The sequence below is a fragment of the Camelus dromedarius genome, chromosome 1, assembly GCF_036321535.1.
Source record: "Camelus dromedarius isolate mCamDro1 chromosome 1, mCamDro1.pat, whole genome shotgun sequence".
Taxonomy (NCBI): domain Eukaryota; kingdom Metazoa; phylum Chordata; class Mammalia; order Artiodactyla; family Camelidae; genus Camelus; species Camelus dromedarius.
In genome coordinates this window covers 94,297,294-94,313,838 of record NC_087436.1, presented here as the reverse complement: position 1 = coordinate 94,313,838, position 16,545 = coordinate 94,297,294, and the positions used below count along the sequence as shown (strand labels likewise).

The following is a 16,545-nucleotide window of genomic DNA, read 5'->3' as shown; positions in this document are numbered from 1 at the left end:
CTTTGTGTGAATAGAATATAGATGGAGAATTCTGTTTCAGTTTTAAAACTATTTCATATGTTAACTGAAATGTAAAATAATTTGTGTTGCCTACTTTGTTATTTTTGACACAATGTGTTTGTAGAAGATTTTTAAAAATATAATTTGAAAATACAATATTTATATGGAATTTGTGTTCATCCCATGTATATATTGAAAGTTTTCTCTGATATTCAACTCATCCTTATTTGCATAGGTGAATCTTTTTGAATCTTTTGGTGCTACTCCAGATATACTTAGGGCAAGATTAATTTCTTAGAACACACTTGCTGGAAGGTCTTGAATAATGGAAATGAATAAATTAAATATATTTAGACTAATGGACGTGAATAACTTAAATATATGAAGCATTGTATAACACTGTACGTGCCAAGAAGTGTGAAAACAATGACATACTACATAAAAGTACTCCAGGAGATTTAGAACTAGATACATAGGTTGGTGATTAAAAATACAAATTAGTTTCATGATGCATAAAGTAGTTGAATATGTTTTCTGCAAATGTATAATGAGTAATGATCATATTTTTTCCTCTTTTTTTCCCTTCACAAGGGTCCCTAACAGTTGAGGATTGTGTGGTTCATATAGATCTGAATCTGGCTAAAGTGATTCATGAGAAATGGAAAGAATCTGTAATGGTTGGTAGGCTTCATTTTATAAAGGGCCCCCCTTGTGTGCATTTTGTCACCTTTGCTCTTCAGTAAAATCTATTATGTTATATGAAAGAGTTCTACTGAATTTAGACTTTGAGAGAGAATGAACTTCACCAGTTAATGGATTACTAAATTTTTTTTTTCTCTATGCAGTGTTGTAGATCATTTCCACACTGGCCAAACTGTATGATTAACGATGGAGCTCAATATGATTGTTGATATTTTTTTTTAAGGGAAAAAAAATCATAATTAGTTTTTTTCTCCCTAGATTAAAGGCTTGCAGTGCTAATTAAATTTCAAAACCATTAAAAAAAATACAGCATAAGAGCTCTATAAGAAAAATATATAGATATAGTTATACTTTATAATTTTTATCTAATTTTATTAGATTTAGCAAGAACGGGTGATAGTTTTACAAGGAGAAATGATTACTAGAGAAAAATGACATACGCTTGGTTTTCTAATGCACCCTCTTTTGCCAATCCCCTGTTCTGCCTTTATGTTAGGAGCGACAGAGACAGGAAGAGGTATCCTGTGGCAAGTTAATGCAAGGTAAAAGCACATACTTTTACTTCTTACGTTCTTGTCTTGGTATTGAAACTTGGTGTGTGTGTATGAATTTCAACTCATTTTAAATATGCTTCCACAAAATATGTTACCCAAGAATTTTGATTTGCAAAAAAAAGTTCTTTAAAAATATTTAACATTTAATATTGATATAAAATAAAGTAAAACTTAAAGAAGAAAAAAGCCCCTATAATACTGTTTAACTTTCAGGAGTGCTGTGGAACACACAAGGTGTGCTCTAATGCATATGTAGTCAGGGTATTTCCTATTTATGATTTTGCTCTGAATGATAGAAAACCATTCTGGTTTGAGAGCAATAAAATGTTCATGTGTTTGAGAACATTGAAATATTACTTGGTCATTCAAAGTTTTTATTGATGTTAATATTGTTAGAGCACAGAAGTCAGCATGCTTTTTTCAGGACATCTGCCAAATTGAAAATATTTGATTCCAGAAGATTTCTTAGGTAGCACTGTCCTATATGATTAGTTCAGGGTGGCAGACCTGTTATAGTGTCCTCCTTTTGTGCATGAGTTCCTCTAGATGCCGCTCTTGTCCAGTCCGTACTAGGACTCCAGATTGAAGATGGACAGAGTGAAGATCCTTAGCTTTAGTTCAGACCTATGCTTGTGTTGCAGCTTCAAGAACTAAAGTTGTTTGAAAGCTAAAGGTGCCCAAAGGATATCAGAGTTACTCAGATGACAGTATTGGCTATGTCTTCACTCTCCAGGAAAGCAAATTAGTATATCAGAATGTGTTGCTATCCCTTAGAAACGCTGAAATACTATACACTAAATCTTGTGATTATGAACTTCTTAGAATATTCAGTTCCTTATGTTGAATACCATTTGTTCAGTATTTATTGTGTGCCTCCAGTGGGTTACAGATTTGCAGAAATAATTGATCCTTTCAGTTCTTGGGAGTGGCTAAGAAGAGCTGACCAGAGCCGATCTAGCTAGACTCTTCTGGCTGGCTGCACCTTCCTCTGTTTACCAGTGTATGTGTATCACTTTTTCTGTGTGTTGATGTGATATGAAAAGAGTGGGAAGCGCTGACTTGATTTACGATGATACCCAGATCATTGCTCATTTGAATATTCTACCATTTATACATATTTCTTGCTTGCAATTATATGAAGATATCTTCTGAAACTTCAGAGTTATGTTACATTTATAAGCTGAAAGTAAAAAATCATGTTTCCTGAGTCTCTCTGAGCTAGGTGTAACAGAATGAATAATGCCTAACTTGTACATTTATTGTTGAGGGTCTGATACTATTGATATTGCTTTTATAGATCCTTCCCTGGTTGGGCATGTTGGTCTTGATAATCCTGAACAAAAATCATCTCAGAGAACAGGCAAAAAATTACTGAGGACTTTAGCAGCACCTGAAATGCTACCCTTATTGGATCATTGGAACACTCAAACTAAAAAAGTATCGCTCAGAGAAATAATGTCAGAAGAAATTGCCTTACAGGAAAAGCATGATTTGGTATGAGTTAGCATAAACATTAAGCCTTTGTCTCTGATTCTAGGTTGATTGTGTGTTTACTTTGTGATTTTCATTTGGTTCTACTTTTCCTTGTCTGGAATCTGTATTTTAACCTAGTCAAAGTTAATGTTAAAATTGAAAAGTGTTTTAAATATAGCTTGAAATTGGGGTTTTTTTACTTCTGGGAAATTTATTGATATTCTGTTAACAGTAAGCCAATCTGTGTTAAATCTGTTGTTTTAGATTTATTTTTGCAGGTGATTGAGCTGCATATTTCTTTTAACATTTACTTCTGTAATTTTTTAATTCTAGAAAAACAAAAAAAGTCCCTTTTGAAGATTTTATTCATAAATTAGTAATAAGAAATGACTGTCTTGCTATTAAAGAAGTATCCATCTTTGAAATAAAATTTTTTAGAAAAAAAATTTGAGAAACAAGAACTTGAATTAAAAATTAAGTATTCTTCTTTTTCTAACTTTTCAATTAAACAAATTCAAACAGAAACTTCACTTTACTTTGAACTTAATTTTTGTTCCTTATTCAGCATATCTAATTATATGAAGCCATAAGAGAATTTGGTTTCTTTTGCATTTCTTTTTCTTAGGCTTTTCTGAAATTCTGAAAATTTAGCGTTTGAGTATTTCAGAAACAAAAGGGTGAAGACCTTAGAGGTTATTTAGTCTAGTTCTCAAAGAAAAAAAGTTCTTAGATGATGATGTTAAAACATTTTGCCTTCTTGTTTTTTTTTTTTTTTTTAACTCATTCGATTGCTTAAAGGAGCACCTTTATATTTGGCTGAAATACATAGAATTAGGGCATAGAAAGACTGATGGTATTCCTCCACCTTGATTTTTAAATCCCCCAGTTATCTTGTTAATTAAATTGGAAATATGCTACCATTTTCATCTTTGCATGTTTACATAATCCGAGGAACAATCTCTTCAGTAGGATCTCATAATTAGTGTTGTTTCAGATATCTCTTCAATTTATGTAATAAAGTGGAAAAATGGGTTTTCTTAAAAAATAAGGAAAGCCTAGAATTTATGCCAAAATGGTGTGACACTTTTTGTTGAGATGCCATTTTCCATTACTGAAACTTATCTTTATGGTTCTAACCTGCCTTTTAATCTCTCAGTACAATAATGAACAAATAAATATCTTTTAATCTCTCAGTATAATAATGAACAAATAAGACTCTTTGACTTCCCAACTTAATTTTTTTTTTTTTTCTATCAGTGATTTTTGCTTGTCTTTCTGTGGGTTGGGTAATAGAAGCTGTACTCTTTTGATCCTAAGGATATTACCATAGGTAGAGCCTCAGTAGGAGAATTTCCCAAAGGAGAATATACTTTGAATTCTTTTTAAGCAAAGAATATGTAATAAACATTAGGCATAATGTATGAATAGAAGAATTAATTGTAAAATGATTAAGGTTATGAGCTTTCCAGTTTATTGATGAGACCTTATAGTTTAGAAACTCTACTACCTAGCAGATTGCTAGTAAATCTGATCACTGAATTTTTTAGTAGGTTTGGATTATAATATATATCTTAAATATGAAATATTTAAAATCCTGAGGTGGCTTATTTCCATCACTCTTGTGATATGTGATATGTTCAGCTTTACCAGTCCTTTTTGCTGGTCAGATTGCCATCTATTGTGGCCCTTCTTTTGTTGTTCGGTGTTATAAATGGCCTAAATATGGTTAGGCTTCAAAACCAAAAACTATTCTAGGATTGTCCTAAATTGTAATTTTTATATTTTCAGAGATACCTTTGAAATTTTATACGAAGTTACTTTTCAGACATTAGGATTTTTGGAGTAAAAAATACTACATAGTTACACCACATCAATGAATTGTCTTCGAGTTAGAAATCACTTTAAGAATGTTTGCCATAATCCTCAGTTAGAATTAAAATAGCAAATTTTAGGAAAGCTCTTTTGGTTTGGCAAGTCAAACAATCCAAATATGACTTTGAAAAAAATAACAGTAACAATTCACATACAGTTATTTTGGCGTAAATATGTTTGTGAAAAATTTTTTTAATGTGAATTTTAAGATTTTCTGTCAACCTGAATTTGAACTTATTTGTACATTGTAGTTTCTGCCCATTGAGGAGAATATGTTTTTGAGGACGTTGTTCACAGCATCACACAGTGTCCCTTTTATGAAGACCCATGGGAGAAATTTCTCTCAGGTCTCAGTACCAGAAAAAGCTGTACTTCTCCTGAGCAACTGGTTTGTTTTTATTTTATGGACACAGAATCTTTGTTTCCCCCTTTGCTTTGGCCACTGAGAAGCTCAGAACTGAATTTGTGGCCCACCTTTAGCAAATTGTACAGGATTTTGTGGCATGCATTTATATACTAATTTTACTTATTAGCTTTATCCTATACTCTTACCTTTATTTCCTCTACTCTCTGACTTCTTCATTTATTTATATCCTGTTTATATATATATATATATCTTTATCCTTTTGTGTATAATTTGATTGAATGTGTTGTGTGTGTATATTTGAGTATATATACACATGCATACATATATGTGTATATGTGTGATTATATGTATGTATATATTAATGAGCAGCTTTGAATACTTAGCAAAAAATGGGATATAAATAAATAGTGCAAGAATACTCACGTTACTAATTTCAGCCTTTAGTCAGTGAAGAAAATCTGTGATTGCTTTTAAATTATTAGTCTTGCAATAAAATAACCTTGCTTTGGATCAGCATAACTGGTATTGTAAATTCCATCTTAAGGATGATTTTTGTCTTTTTTTTGTTTGTTTGTTTGATTTAGAGAAGGGAGCCACTTACGTTTGAAAAAGATTGTGCCACTAAACTAAAGGAGAAGCAGCTCTTCAAGATATTTCCAGCCATTAACCAAAATTTTCTGGTGGACATTTTCAAGGACCACAAGTGAGTGCTAGAAGGATTGTAGTTTCTGTTATGATATCATTGAGAGCATATGTCATGTATTTCAATATATTATTTTTATATTTCTGACAACAAAAATAACTATAGGTATATTAAACCATTTAAATGTAATGATGTAGAAAGTGAGAAGTTTCTGTCAGTTGATTCATAGTCCTCCTCAGTCTTTTTCTCATACACTTACATTAATGTGTGTACATACATGTGTATCTATTTGCTTTTTTGTCTGTATAGAAATGTATATTTCACAAAAAATGGGTTGTGTTTTACAGTTTTGCTGTTACTTATTTTTCCTGTCCATACTTTGTCATCGGCTTTTTACTTTTAAAAGTCTATAGAGTATTCCGTAGTATTCTTAAGTGAAAGTACTGTAGTTTATTTAAACATGCTCTATAGGCTTTTTGACTGTAAGAAAAATTGGAAACGATGTTGCACTGAGCATTCTTGAACATATGTTTCTGTGTGTGTGGGTGAATGCTGCTGTAGGCTGCTTCTCAAAGGTGAAATTGCTGGTTCAGTGTGTGCATTAAAAGTTTTTGTAGCTAGTGCCAAATTTTCTTTAATAAAGGCTTACTGTGTGTAGTATGAAGTAGAGATTTAACTTGTTTTTCTAAATGATTATCCCCTGGATGAATAGATCATCTTTATCCATTGACATAAAATATAACCACTAATATTTACTACATTCCTAAACGTACATTTTCTTTTATAGACTCTTTGATTCCATTGAGCTGTTTGTTTGGTCCTGGGTTTCCACCATCTTATTTTAATTATTGTAGTGTTATAGTATGTTTTGATGTTTGGTATGTTAGGAATGCTTCTGATTTGAGTAGTAATACATACTTTCAATCTTAATGTAGTCCTTAAATTTCAATTTTATCAAGAGTTGTTTTAAATAGATACCTTTTAAGAATTTTTTGAGAATCTAATACAGAGTTTTTACTTTAGTTTATTAGTATATTTCATGTCAATCACAATAATTTCTGGAGTAAAAATTACCTTCAGGTTTTTTTCCTTTAATGCAGTGTAGAAATTGATTTCAGGATTTTTGTGACAGTAAGTAAATGCGATTAATCTGTGATTTTCTATTCCTGTGTTATTTTTGTCAGATTTTGGTATCGGAGTTTTATTTGGTATTAGGCTTAATAAAGGAATCTGGCAAGTATAATGCTCTGGAAAATATAAATAAATTAGTACCTTGAAGGTTCTGGGGTTGCGCCTTTTAGGAAGAAGATTTTTAGAACTTTTTACTCTCTTTAAGGTTACTGCTTTTTTCAGATGTTTGCTTTTTTTTTTTTATGAGTCTTTTCTGGTAGTTTCTCTTCTAGAAAATCATAAATTTTACCTGGGCTTTCAAGTTTATTATTGTTAAGTTATATGTAATCTGCTGTAATAATTAAAAACATTGTTTTATATTTGATCATATGCCTTTTTCCTTTCCCAATTTTTTTTTCTGTTCTCTTTGTTTTTGCAGCTTGGCCCTTTTAAAGAACAAGCTCTTAGTTTATTTATCAAAGTCTGTTTTATATTCTCTAATCATTTACTTTTGCTTTTGTTTTTGGTGATTCCTCTTTTTTTTTTTTTTCTCTTTACAGAGGTACTGGGGATTGAACCCAGGACCTCGTACATACCAAGCACGCACTCTACCACTGAGCGATACACCCCCACCCCTTTCCTTTCTATTTTGATGGTTCCTTTCTCTTAAAATTTATTGATCTATTTTCAACTCTTTGTTTAGTTTCCTTTCAGTCTTTAATAGCAAATATATTTAAGGGTATGAATTTTTCTCTGTAAAATGTTCTTGATATATATGTAATGTTTCGATTTTGATATATAGTGTTCATTTTTATTATTTTTTAAATAATATCTAACTTGGCTTGATTTTCTCATTTGTTCAAGAATTTTTAATTTTCTAAATGGTTTGATGGTTTGGTGATGTGGGGAGTTTATTTTGTTTATACTGTTTATTTTGGTTTTGTTGCATTGGGGTACAAGAATGCAGCCTGGAAGAGTTCTACTTTTTAGAATTTGAGATTTTCTTTATGATCATGTATAAATATTATATGAAAGTACTTTTCAAAAATATTCGTTGCTGATTATGCAGAGTTCTAAATATGTCACTTGATTCAAGTTTTTCATGATATTATTTCAATCCAAAATTTCCCTTTTTATTTTTGCTACCTAAACTACTGTTTTCTTAGAGTTATATGTTAAAATACCCCTAGGCACTGGGGGTTAGAAGTGTGGTGCTGGCATGTGGCCACTCTTTTCTGTGGGGGAACCAGGACAAGAAGGCCTGATGTGGAAAAAACCCAGAGTTGTGGTTCCCCGGGCTAGTTAAAGAGACTGAGTGAGTCCTTCCCTCAGATACCCAGAGTGATAGGTCAGTCAGGCCCCTCAGGGTAGGTATTATGGTATTAAATGATTACCTCCATTTGTCTGCCAATAGCTAGATAATCTTCTCAGTTGGCAGTAGTTCCAGCTTCATCCTGGTAAGAAGGGTAGGTTTGTTCAGTTACTGCAGTATAAGCCTGTGATGTAATCTTCCTGGGCCATGTACTTCTAACAACATCTGTGGTGGAGACTGGCTTCCAGCCCTGTGAGTGGGCAAGCCAGGTTATTTTAAAGACTAGTTAGGATGTGGATAATTTCTGGTAGCTTCTATCCCCTAGAAACCCCCATATGTGGGGCAGCAAGATGAGAATGCTAAAGTGGAACTGGTGGTCCTAGATGGTTCCCCTTCAAGGATTGTCTTCAATAAATTGAAGAATAGCAAAATATCACACTATTTTAGGTAACTATGTATCACATTTTAAAAATATTCCTTTGTGGTCAGCTCTTCATTATCTGGCCATTGGAAGAAATCATAGGCATAAATAGTCTGAAATACTGAGCAGTGTAAAATCACTTACAATTTGCTTTGGAATGAATTTCTTTGGATATGGGGACATAAGTGTAAATTTTTGTAAGATTTCATATTCCATGTAATGTAGTATCACCATGAAAATATGCCTGAATAATGTAGGGGTGGGAGGTAAGGTAGTGTTTTATTTTTTCCCTTCTGTATCTCTGCTTAGAATTTCTTTGACTAGAGCCCACATGGTATAAGTAAAATGTGAAATTTAGCACAATAGAAACTGAAACCATGTGTGAATCCAATAAGGGACTTAAGTATAGCTGATAAGATGAAAGAAAGATTTGTGGAAAATCTACCTAGAATAAAAGATAAGAAGATGGGTTAATTATCAACGTGTTACTTTGTGATATGCATTTAAAAATTAGTTTTTGAGAGCCTGTAACTTGACACTTTCCCTCTTGTCATTCTTGAATCTTTGAGATATATAATGAGCATTTAATGTTTAAATGTTTGATGTTTAAAACTTAGAAATGAGCTAGTTCTTCATATTCTTCTAAAATGTTTGAAGGATTGCTTATGTTAATGTTTCCACATAACTTTTATTTTCATTTATTGATCTTATATTTGTACTTAAACTTTCTACAGCTATTCATTAGAACACACAGTGCAATTTCTAAATTGTGTTCTTGATGGAGACCCTGTAAGAACAGTTGTAGCGCAAGAGTTTGTTCACCAAAATGAGAATGTCGCTTCTCATGCTGCACAGAAGTCTAAAGAGAAAAAGGTATAGAGCTATTTATTTTTTACAATAATGGTAAATGATCGTATATGAAAATGTAATTGGTTTGTTAGATAATTTAATGATTATTTCTTACCATTTTGTGTAGACTGGAAATTTAACTACCTATAGCCTATTTGGTTTAGAATATCTGTTTGCTCAAAATAATGAATTTATACTGGTTATTTTTTTTTCTTCAGTATCTTTGTGCACAACAAGCATTTAAATTTCTGTAACTTTTTCTCTGTAGATGACGAAGTAGAGTATGAAACTTAATTGAATAGCAGCGGGGTGGAAATATGATGGGTCTTAGTGTATAAATATGTGGGTGTGGAAATGTTTAACCATTTGAGTAACGGCTGCCAAACATTTTCCAAAGTGGCTACGTTATTTTACGTTTCCATCAGCAGTGTGTAAGGGTTTATTACAATTTCTCCACATCCTCTCTGACACTTATCATCTGCCTTTTTGATTATAGACATCCTGGTGGGTGTGAAGTTGTTTTACGGGTCCTGGGGTTTGTTTTAATCAGGTTTGGTAAGACATGCAGACATGGAAATGCCAAGAAGGAAGGCTTTTATTATACTCACAGATCCCTAGAAATATGAGGCCTGCCACCCAAAGATACATGAGGAAGCACCAGGGTCTGGGAGACAGAGGGAGCACAGGGGGAAATGTGGGCAAGAGCCTCTTTTGTGGTTTCTGTGGGAAGGAATGGACAAGGCAGGATAATAAACAGGTGTAAGATTGGCTAATTTGAATAATTTCAGCAGGCTCAGGGGCATAGGAGCTGTCCCTAGTTTTTGGGTACCTGCTTCAGTGATTAGGGTACGTGAATGGTGACCCAGAGAGTGAGAGCCCCTTAAAGGAGGTGGTTGGGTGTATGGGCTCTAGGTTGCATAGTTTGCATATGTAAGGTGTGCCAACAGGCAGGTTATTTCCTGTTTCTAGGAATTAGCTACCCCAAGATGGGGGGTGGGCACTGTGTTTCCAGGGGAGCAAGACCCCAGATGTCAAAGCATCAGAATACAGGAAATAAAAGACAGTTAATTCAGACGTGCTATCTCATTGTGATTTTGATTTTATTTCCCTGATGACTGATGATGATGAGCATCTTTTCAGGTGCTTATTAGCCTTTTGTATATTTTTTTGAAGAAATGTCTCTTTATATCCATTGTCCATTAAAATTGAAAAAAAAAACTGTAGTTGTGTGAATTTTTTTTTTTATGACTTAGACTATTTGGTTCACAAATCTTAAAATACTGTCTTTGATATCTCAGGACCTTAAGGGACCAGAGATACTAAGGGGAGTATCATAATACCCATAATATTTTGATTTATCTGTTTTGTTCAAGAAACTAACATTTTTAAAAAATGTTTAAACGTTTCATTAGTACTACTACTTTTTCCCTTTAGCATTTAATAAAATGTACAAGTTTGTTACCATAGGAAATGGTTTTGATATTACACTACATCATGCTTTCAAGAGAATAAGTGGCACTAATTAGGTGAATTCTTAGGAAGTATGTATTTCACTTGGCCTTTGTTAGTGAAGTTAGTTACAGTAGACCACATCTCTATGAAAGAGATAAAAAATAAATCTTGGTTTTATTTTAAAAGAGAATAGCTATTTGATAAAGTATCTCTTATTATATACTGTTTTTTCTTTTCTTAAAAGCAAGAAATGAGAGATTTCTTCCCAGAGAACCAAATGTGATTTGCATTTTTCAGTATGAATACCAGCAGAGAGAGATTTTAAGGCTATGAAATATTTATGTTCATAGTGTTAGGCACCATGGGCTTTTCAAAGGTCATAAAAAGCATTTTTATTATCCCCTCCCTGCAAAGCCTTTGATTTTATCAGAGATGCAAACCATATAATCGTAGAATATTTAAACATTAATATGAAGGAAGTATGTGAAAGAAGCTGGTGAGAGTGACATAAGGATGCAGGTTCTGTGCAGATTCTGTGTGAGAGAGAGTCTTGTGTTCTTTCACATAATAAGCTGGGTATTTGTTGCAAAAATAAATAGACTATACATTTACAGATTTTTACTCTGGTAATGAGTTAGGAATATGGTGATACCTTTATTTACTCTTTTCTGTTTTGTGGAGAACATTGAAGCTACATTGCATAATTATTATTTTCATTACCTCGTGTTTTAAATTAGAGTGAGTTTAGCTTTTTTAATTTAAGGGTCCATTTTGGATAACAACTGCTTGATGGATGATTTTTCAGAAATCTCAAAAAGTCAACACTACCTTAGTGGCTAGTTGGTAGTCAGCTGATTGAAAACTGCCCCATAAACCTACTTACGATTTTTACTAACTACCAGGCATGGTCATTCCATATGCCTGTCTGTCTTTAAATATATATATATACATTATTCAGTTACCTTATTAGTTGTTTTTTTAAAAAATATAAATTGAAATATGCCATCACTTCCTTCAATGACTGGCCTGACCCTTTGAATGCGTTTACAAACTAAAATTTGGAAAATATTGCATTAAATAAATGAGTTTTATCCTTTGAATATCTTATATTCTCTCTTTTAGCTTGACCTACTTATATTTTATAATTTTAGAGAAATTTTCAACATCTTCTAAGATAAGAGTGGTTAAAGAAGGGGTACCCTAATGACAAGAAAACATTAATGGTAGTCACTAAGTGCATGACTTACTGGGTAGACACTGGGATAGTTTGTCTGTTTTCTGAGAAGAAAGGTAAAAAATAGTAGAGCCCAGTTTTCATATACATTTTCTGAAGTAAAGCTTGTGTTTTTCTACTTTCTTTTATATTTTTCTTACTGTGTAACATTGTACAGGTAAAGAAATTGAAAGAGACTGAAGATACATCAAACGAACCATCTTTCCAGGATTTTGAGTACCCAGAGTACGATGACTACAGGGCGGAGGCGTTCCTGCACCAGCAGAAGAGAATGGAATGCTACAGCAAGGCAAAGGAAGCCTATCGGATGGGGAAGAAGAACGTGGCCACGTTTTATGCCCAGCAGGTAAAGAGGAAAACTGATTATTTTTTCTTTGTCACTTATGATGTCTGAATAATCTTGAAGCAGATAATACCTCATATTGTGACTAGATTCAGTTATTCTGGGGAATGTAGATTATATAAGTGATATAAAGTATCCTAATAAGTGAGAAGTGGTTCTGAGAATTTGACAGTCTACATTTTCTTTTAGTTTGGATTCTCTTATTCAGTACCACTTCTAAACAGATAGAAATTTTCTGGGGGAAAGGCAGCAGAATGTTAATATTGGCCATCTCAGAGTGGGAGTACAGAGGCCTTGTGCTTTCTATCATGTCTGAATTTTTAGTAATGTTTCACTTTTATAGTCAGAAAAAGAAAGTTACATTAACATCTTTTTAGGGAAGGAAAATTTCTACCTGGGCTCACTTGGCAGGCTATTACAAGAAACCTGACCTCCTTTTTTATTTTTTTGGTTCCGTATAGCTTACTTTTTTAAAAGTATCAAACTTGTATAACCTTGTCAGCAATACTAGCAAACCTTGAGGATGACTTCAGAGGTGACTACAAGGTGTTAAGAGGGGTGAGACCCAGGATTATCAAAAGATAAATCAGTGGATTCCTTCTTGAAATGGGTGATGTTTAAAGTTTCTCTCTTGTATGATTTTTGGATCAGAGAATAAGTTAGAAATAATGACTTAGTATTTTATGGACTATGTTATTAGTCTACTGAAATTCACCTAAATTTTGTTGCATTCTTGCATAGTAGCCCATCACATTATTTAAAGTTTTAGATTTGTTCCCTTTTTGTTCTTCTTTTGTGTGGGGCACTATTTTTTTCTTCACTTTCTACTAAGTAGCAGATATCAAAAGTGATTACTGGTGATATGTTTGTAATTAAAGGGTAGTCTCCATGAGCAGAAGATGAAAGAAGCCAATCACCTTGCTGCCGTGGAGATCTTTGAGAAAGTCAATGCCTCCCTGCTGCCACAGAATGTTTTAGACCTCCATGGGCTGCATGTGGATGAGGCTATAGAACATTTGACAACAGTTTTACAGCAGAAAACTGAAGGTAGGACTGTAGTCATGACAAATTTTCAATAGAAAATATCTTTGCTTGTATTGATATAAGAGAAAATATAAGAGCAGTTTAAATACATTATTTAAATTGGAGAAAAGAAAAACTTACACAGGAGTGTTAGAGTATTCTGTCCGTAGAGAATGAGGAAATCATTTACTCGATAAAAATTTGATTTTCTTCTATATTCTAGACATCAGGGATAAAATAGTGAAAAGGACACATGATCCCTGTCTTTATGGTGTTTGCCATCTAGTAGGATAGATGACAGTGAATAAATAGTTACGTAAGCATTGTGATAAGAAAGTACAGGTTGCCATGTTTCATTTAGCATAAATTCCCAGATCCTTGCATAACCATTCTTTGCCTGCCTCTGCATTCTCATCTTGTGTTTTGCTCCTCTTTCTTTTCTGTATGTTTATCTTCACTATCATTTGTTGACCTCCACACTAAGTTAGGCTCCATATTAATAGCTTCTCATAGTACTCCTATGTATCACAGTATTTATAAAAAGCTTGTTGTATAATTGATGATTAAATGTCTGTCTTTCTGGCAAAGAATTGAGTCAGTAATGATTATTGAATCATTATTGTATATAGAGCCTTTCATTTAACACTTAAAAACTTCTGGATAAATGACTGAATAAAAAGTAGGCATTCCTCTCATTTTATAGATAAAGAGACTGATGATTTTAAAAGTTTAATAAAATGGAAAATAATAAGTGCCGGTAAGGTGTAGAGGATGGGAACCTTCATATATTGCTGGTGGGAATATTAAATGGTGCAACCATTGTGGAAAAGGTTGGTATTCCTTGAAAGGTTAAACATGACCCAGCAGTTCTGCTCCTAGGTTTGTACACAAGAGAATTGAAAACATAATTTATCCATAGCAAAGCTTGTACATGAATGTTCAAAATAACCAAAAAGTGGAAACAACCCAGATGTCTGACTAGCTGATGAATGGACAAATAAAATGTGGTATATCCATATAATGGAATATAAATCAGCCACAAAAAGGAATGAAATGCTGACACATGTTACAACATGGATAAACCTTGTAAACATTATGTTGTGGGAAAGAAGCCAGATACAAATGGCCACATATATGATTTCCATTTATATGAAATGTCTAAAATAGGCAAATCTATAGAAAAAGAAAGGACATTAACGTTTGCTAGGCCCGGAAAGTAGGGGAATGGAGATTGAATGCTAACAGGCACAGAACTTCTTCTTGAGATGGTGGAATGTTCGGAGTTAGATTGTGTTGATGGTTGCACAACGTTGTAATATTGATAAATACCACTAAATTGTAAATAAATAAAAATTACTGAATTGTACTTTTTAAAAGCATGAATTTTATGTTATGTGAATTTTATCTCAATAGAAAAAAATTATGAAAATGAAAGAGTTAAATAACTTGTGTAGGATGATACTTGGTCAGACTCAAGATACAAAGCTTTTCTGGAAGCCAAAGTCCATGTTGTGCTTGCTACCTGTGGTAGCCTGTAGTTACTGTCAATTACCACCAGATGGTAGTATTGTTGAACAGAAATGTCAGAGGGGGGAATCTGTGGCTCTGCCCTGGATTGGTTTTAGTCATAAAAGGTGATTGTCAAAATTGGGGATGAATTTTTTTAAAAAAGATATCTGACCTTTTATGTGTCTTCTGATTGAAAAATAAACTACCACCACCTATGAAGCTTTTTTGCCTCCAAATAACCAGAAGCAGATAAAGCCTTTAAATCTGACTACTACTTTATATGGATTTATAGGGAACAGAGGAACATGTTAAATGGCACCATGGGGATACAGTCAGGAAAATCCAAACTGTGAATATCTGGGATAAATGATCTAATTTTTTCAACAAATTATAAAAATAAACAAACAAAACAACAACAACAACAGCAAAAAAAAACCCAAAAAAAACTTAGGGGTAGGGGAGAACCTTTAGATTAAGTTAAATGTATCAGTCAAATGCAATGTGTAGACTTGTTTTGACCTTGATTCAAACAAATCACTATAAAGACAATTTTTTGAGACTACTGGGGGAAACTTTTAGCCATTTTAAGAAATATATTAAGGAACTACTTTTAATTTTGTAAGATGGTGGTGACACAGTGGTTATTATATATTTTTTTAGAGTCCTTTTTGAAATACATACTGAAATATTTGCAGTTGATAAGAAATCTGGGATATGCTTAAAAGTAAGTTAACAGTTTTTTTTTAAATGTGATAAACAGCAGATAAATAGCTTGAAATTTGGGAACATAAGCATATACATTAATTCATTCAGTAAACATCCTTTGAACAGCAACTTTGGTTGAGGCATGCAATTCAATTAGAGAACATTTTCAGAGCAGTAAGCTAACTACTGAAAGGTGAGATGCTATAAATAACTGACTTAACTGATGAGGGGAGCAGTAGAGAAGGAGTGATGAGAGCTGAATTATGGTTAAAGAGATCTAAGTTTGTTTTTTGTTTTTTAATGGAGGTACTAGGGGATTGAACCCAGGACCTCATGCATGCTAAGCATGTGTTCTATCACTGAGCTCTACCCACCCACAAGGTTGGTTGTTGGGCTGTTTTTTTAGTAACCTTTTATTTGAAATATCACATTCATAAAGAACAATGCACAAATAAGAATTATGTAGTGTAAAAGATTTTTACAAAGTGAATACCTTTGTTTAGTCATCAGAGTTGAATTTTGAACAAAATATTGCTTGAAGTTATGCATATGGATTAGAGTAGAAGTGGAAGTCTTAAGCAAAGAAATAATTAGAAGTCCAAGAACAATATATTTGTTTAAAACTTCAGGCTAAATATTGCCCTGGAGATATGATACTTGAAAAACAATCTGTGGATCTGCTGGAGGTCTTAGGGCAACTTAATGAGCAGAATATGGAATGTTTGTGTGTATATGTATTTTATGCTTAAGGTCAAAACTTGTACTATTTATAACCGAGGAACAAGAATCTATTGAATTCATTAAATCAACTCTTATTATTAACAGATTTTTTTTGTTGTTATGTTATTGTAGCTGTTGTTGACCTTCAGGATTTATATACTTGATTTCCACAAGCAGGAGCTGTGGTCTTTCAAGAGGCTCAGGTTCATTTGATATTTTAAAATCATCTATTTGGAATAGTTTTCATAAGTTAACA

At 32.9% G+C, this 16,545-nt stretch overlaps 1 protein-coding gene and 1 non-coding gene across 6 annotated transcripts in view; one reads left to right on the top strand and one right to left on the bottom strand.

Annotated features, from left to right (window-relative positions):
* N4BP2 (NEDD4 binding protein 2) overlaps positions 1 to 16,545 on the top strand; it is a 67,012-nt gene that overhangs the window by 44,943 nt on the left and 5,524 nt on the right. For all 5 annotated transcript variants that reach the window (XM_064487296.1, XM_064487301.1, XM_064487307.1 and 2 more), the window contains 7 exons: positions 592 to 677; positions 1,199 to 1,244; positions 2,554 to 2,750; positions 5,553 to 5,671; positions 9,189 to 9,327; positions 12,147 to 12,335; positions 13,211 to 13,379. In XM_064487296.1, the coding sequence (XP_064343366.1) occupies positions 592 to 677; positions 1,199 to 1,244; positions 2,554 to 2,750; positions 5,553 to 5,671; positions 9,189 to 9,327; positions 12,147 to 12,335; positions 13,211 to 13,379 (945 nt within the window). The remainder of the gene's footprint in view (positions 1 to 591; positions 678 to 1,198; positions 1,245 to 2,553; positions 2,751 to 5,552; positions 5,672 to 9,188; positions 9,328 to 12,146; positions 12,336 to 13,210; positions 13,380 to 16,545) is intronic.
* On the bottom strand, positions 7,279 to 7,352 carry TRNAT-GGU (transfer RNA threonine (anticodon GGU)). The gene has a single exon. It is a non-coding gene; the product is annotated as a tRNA-Thr (tRNA).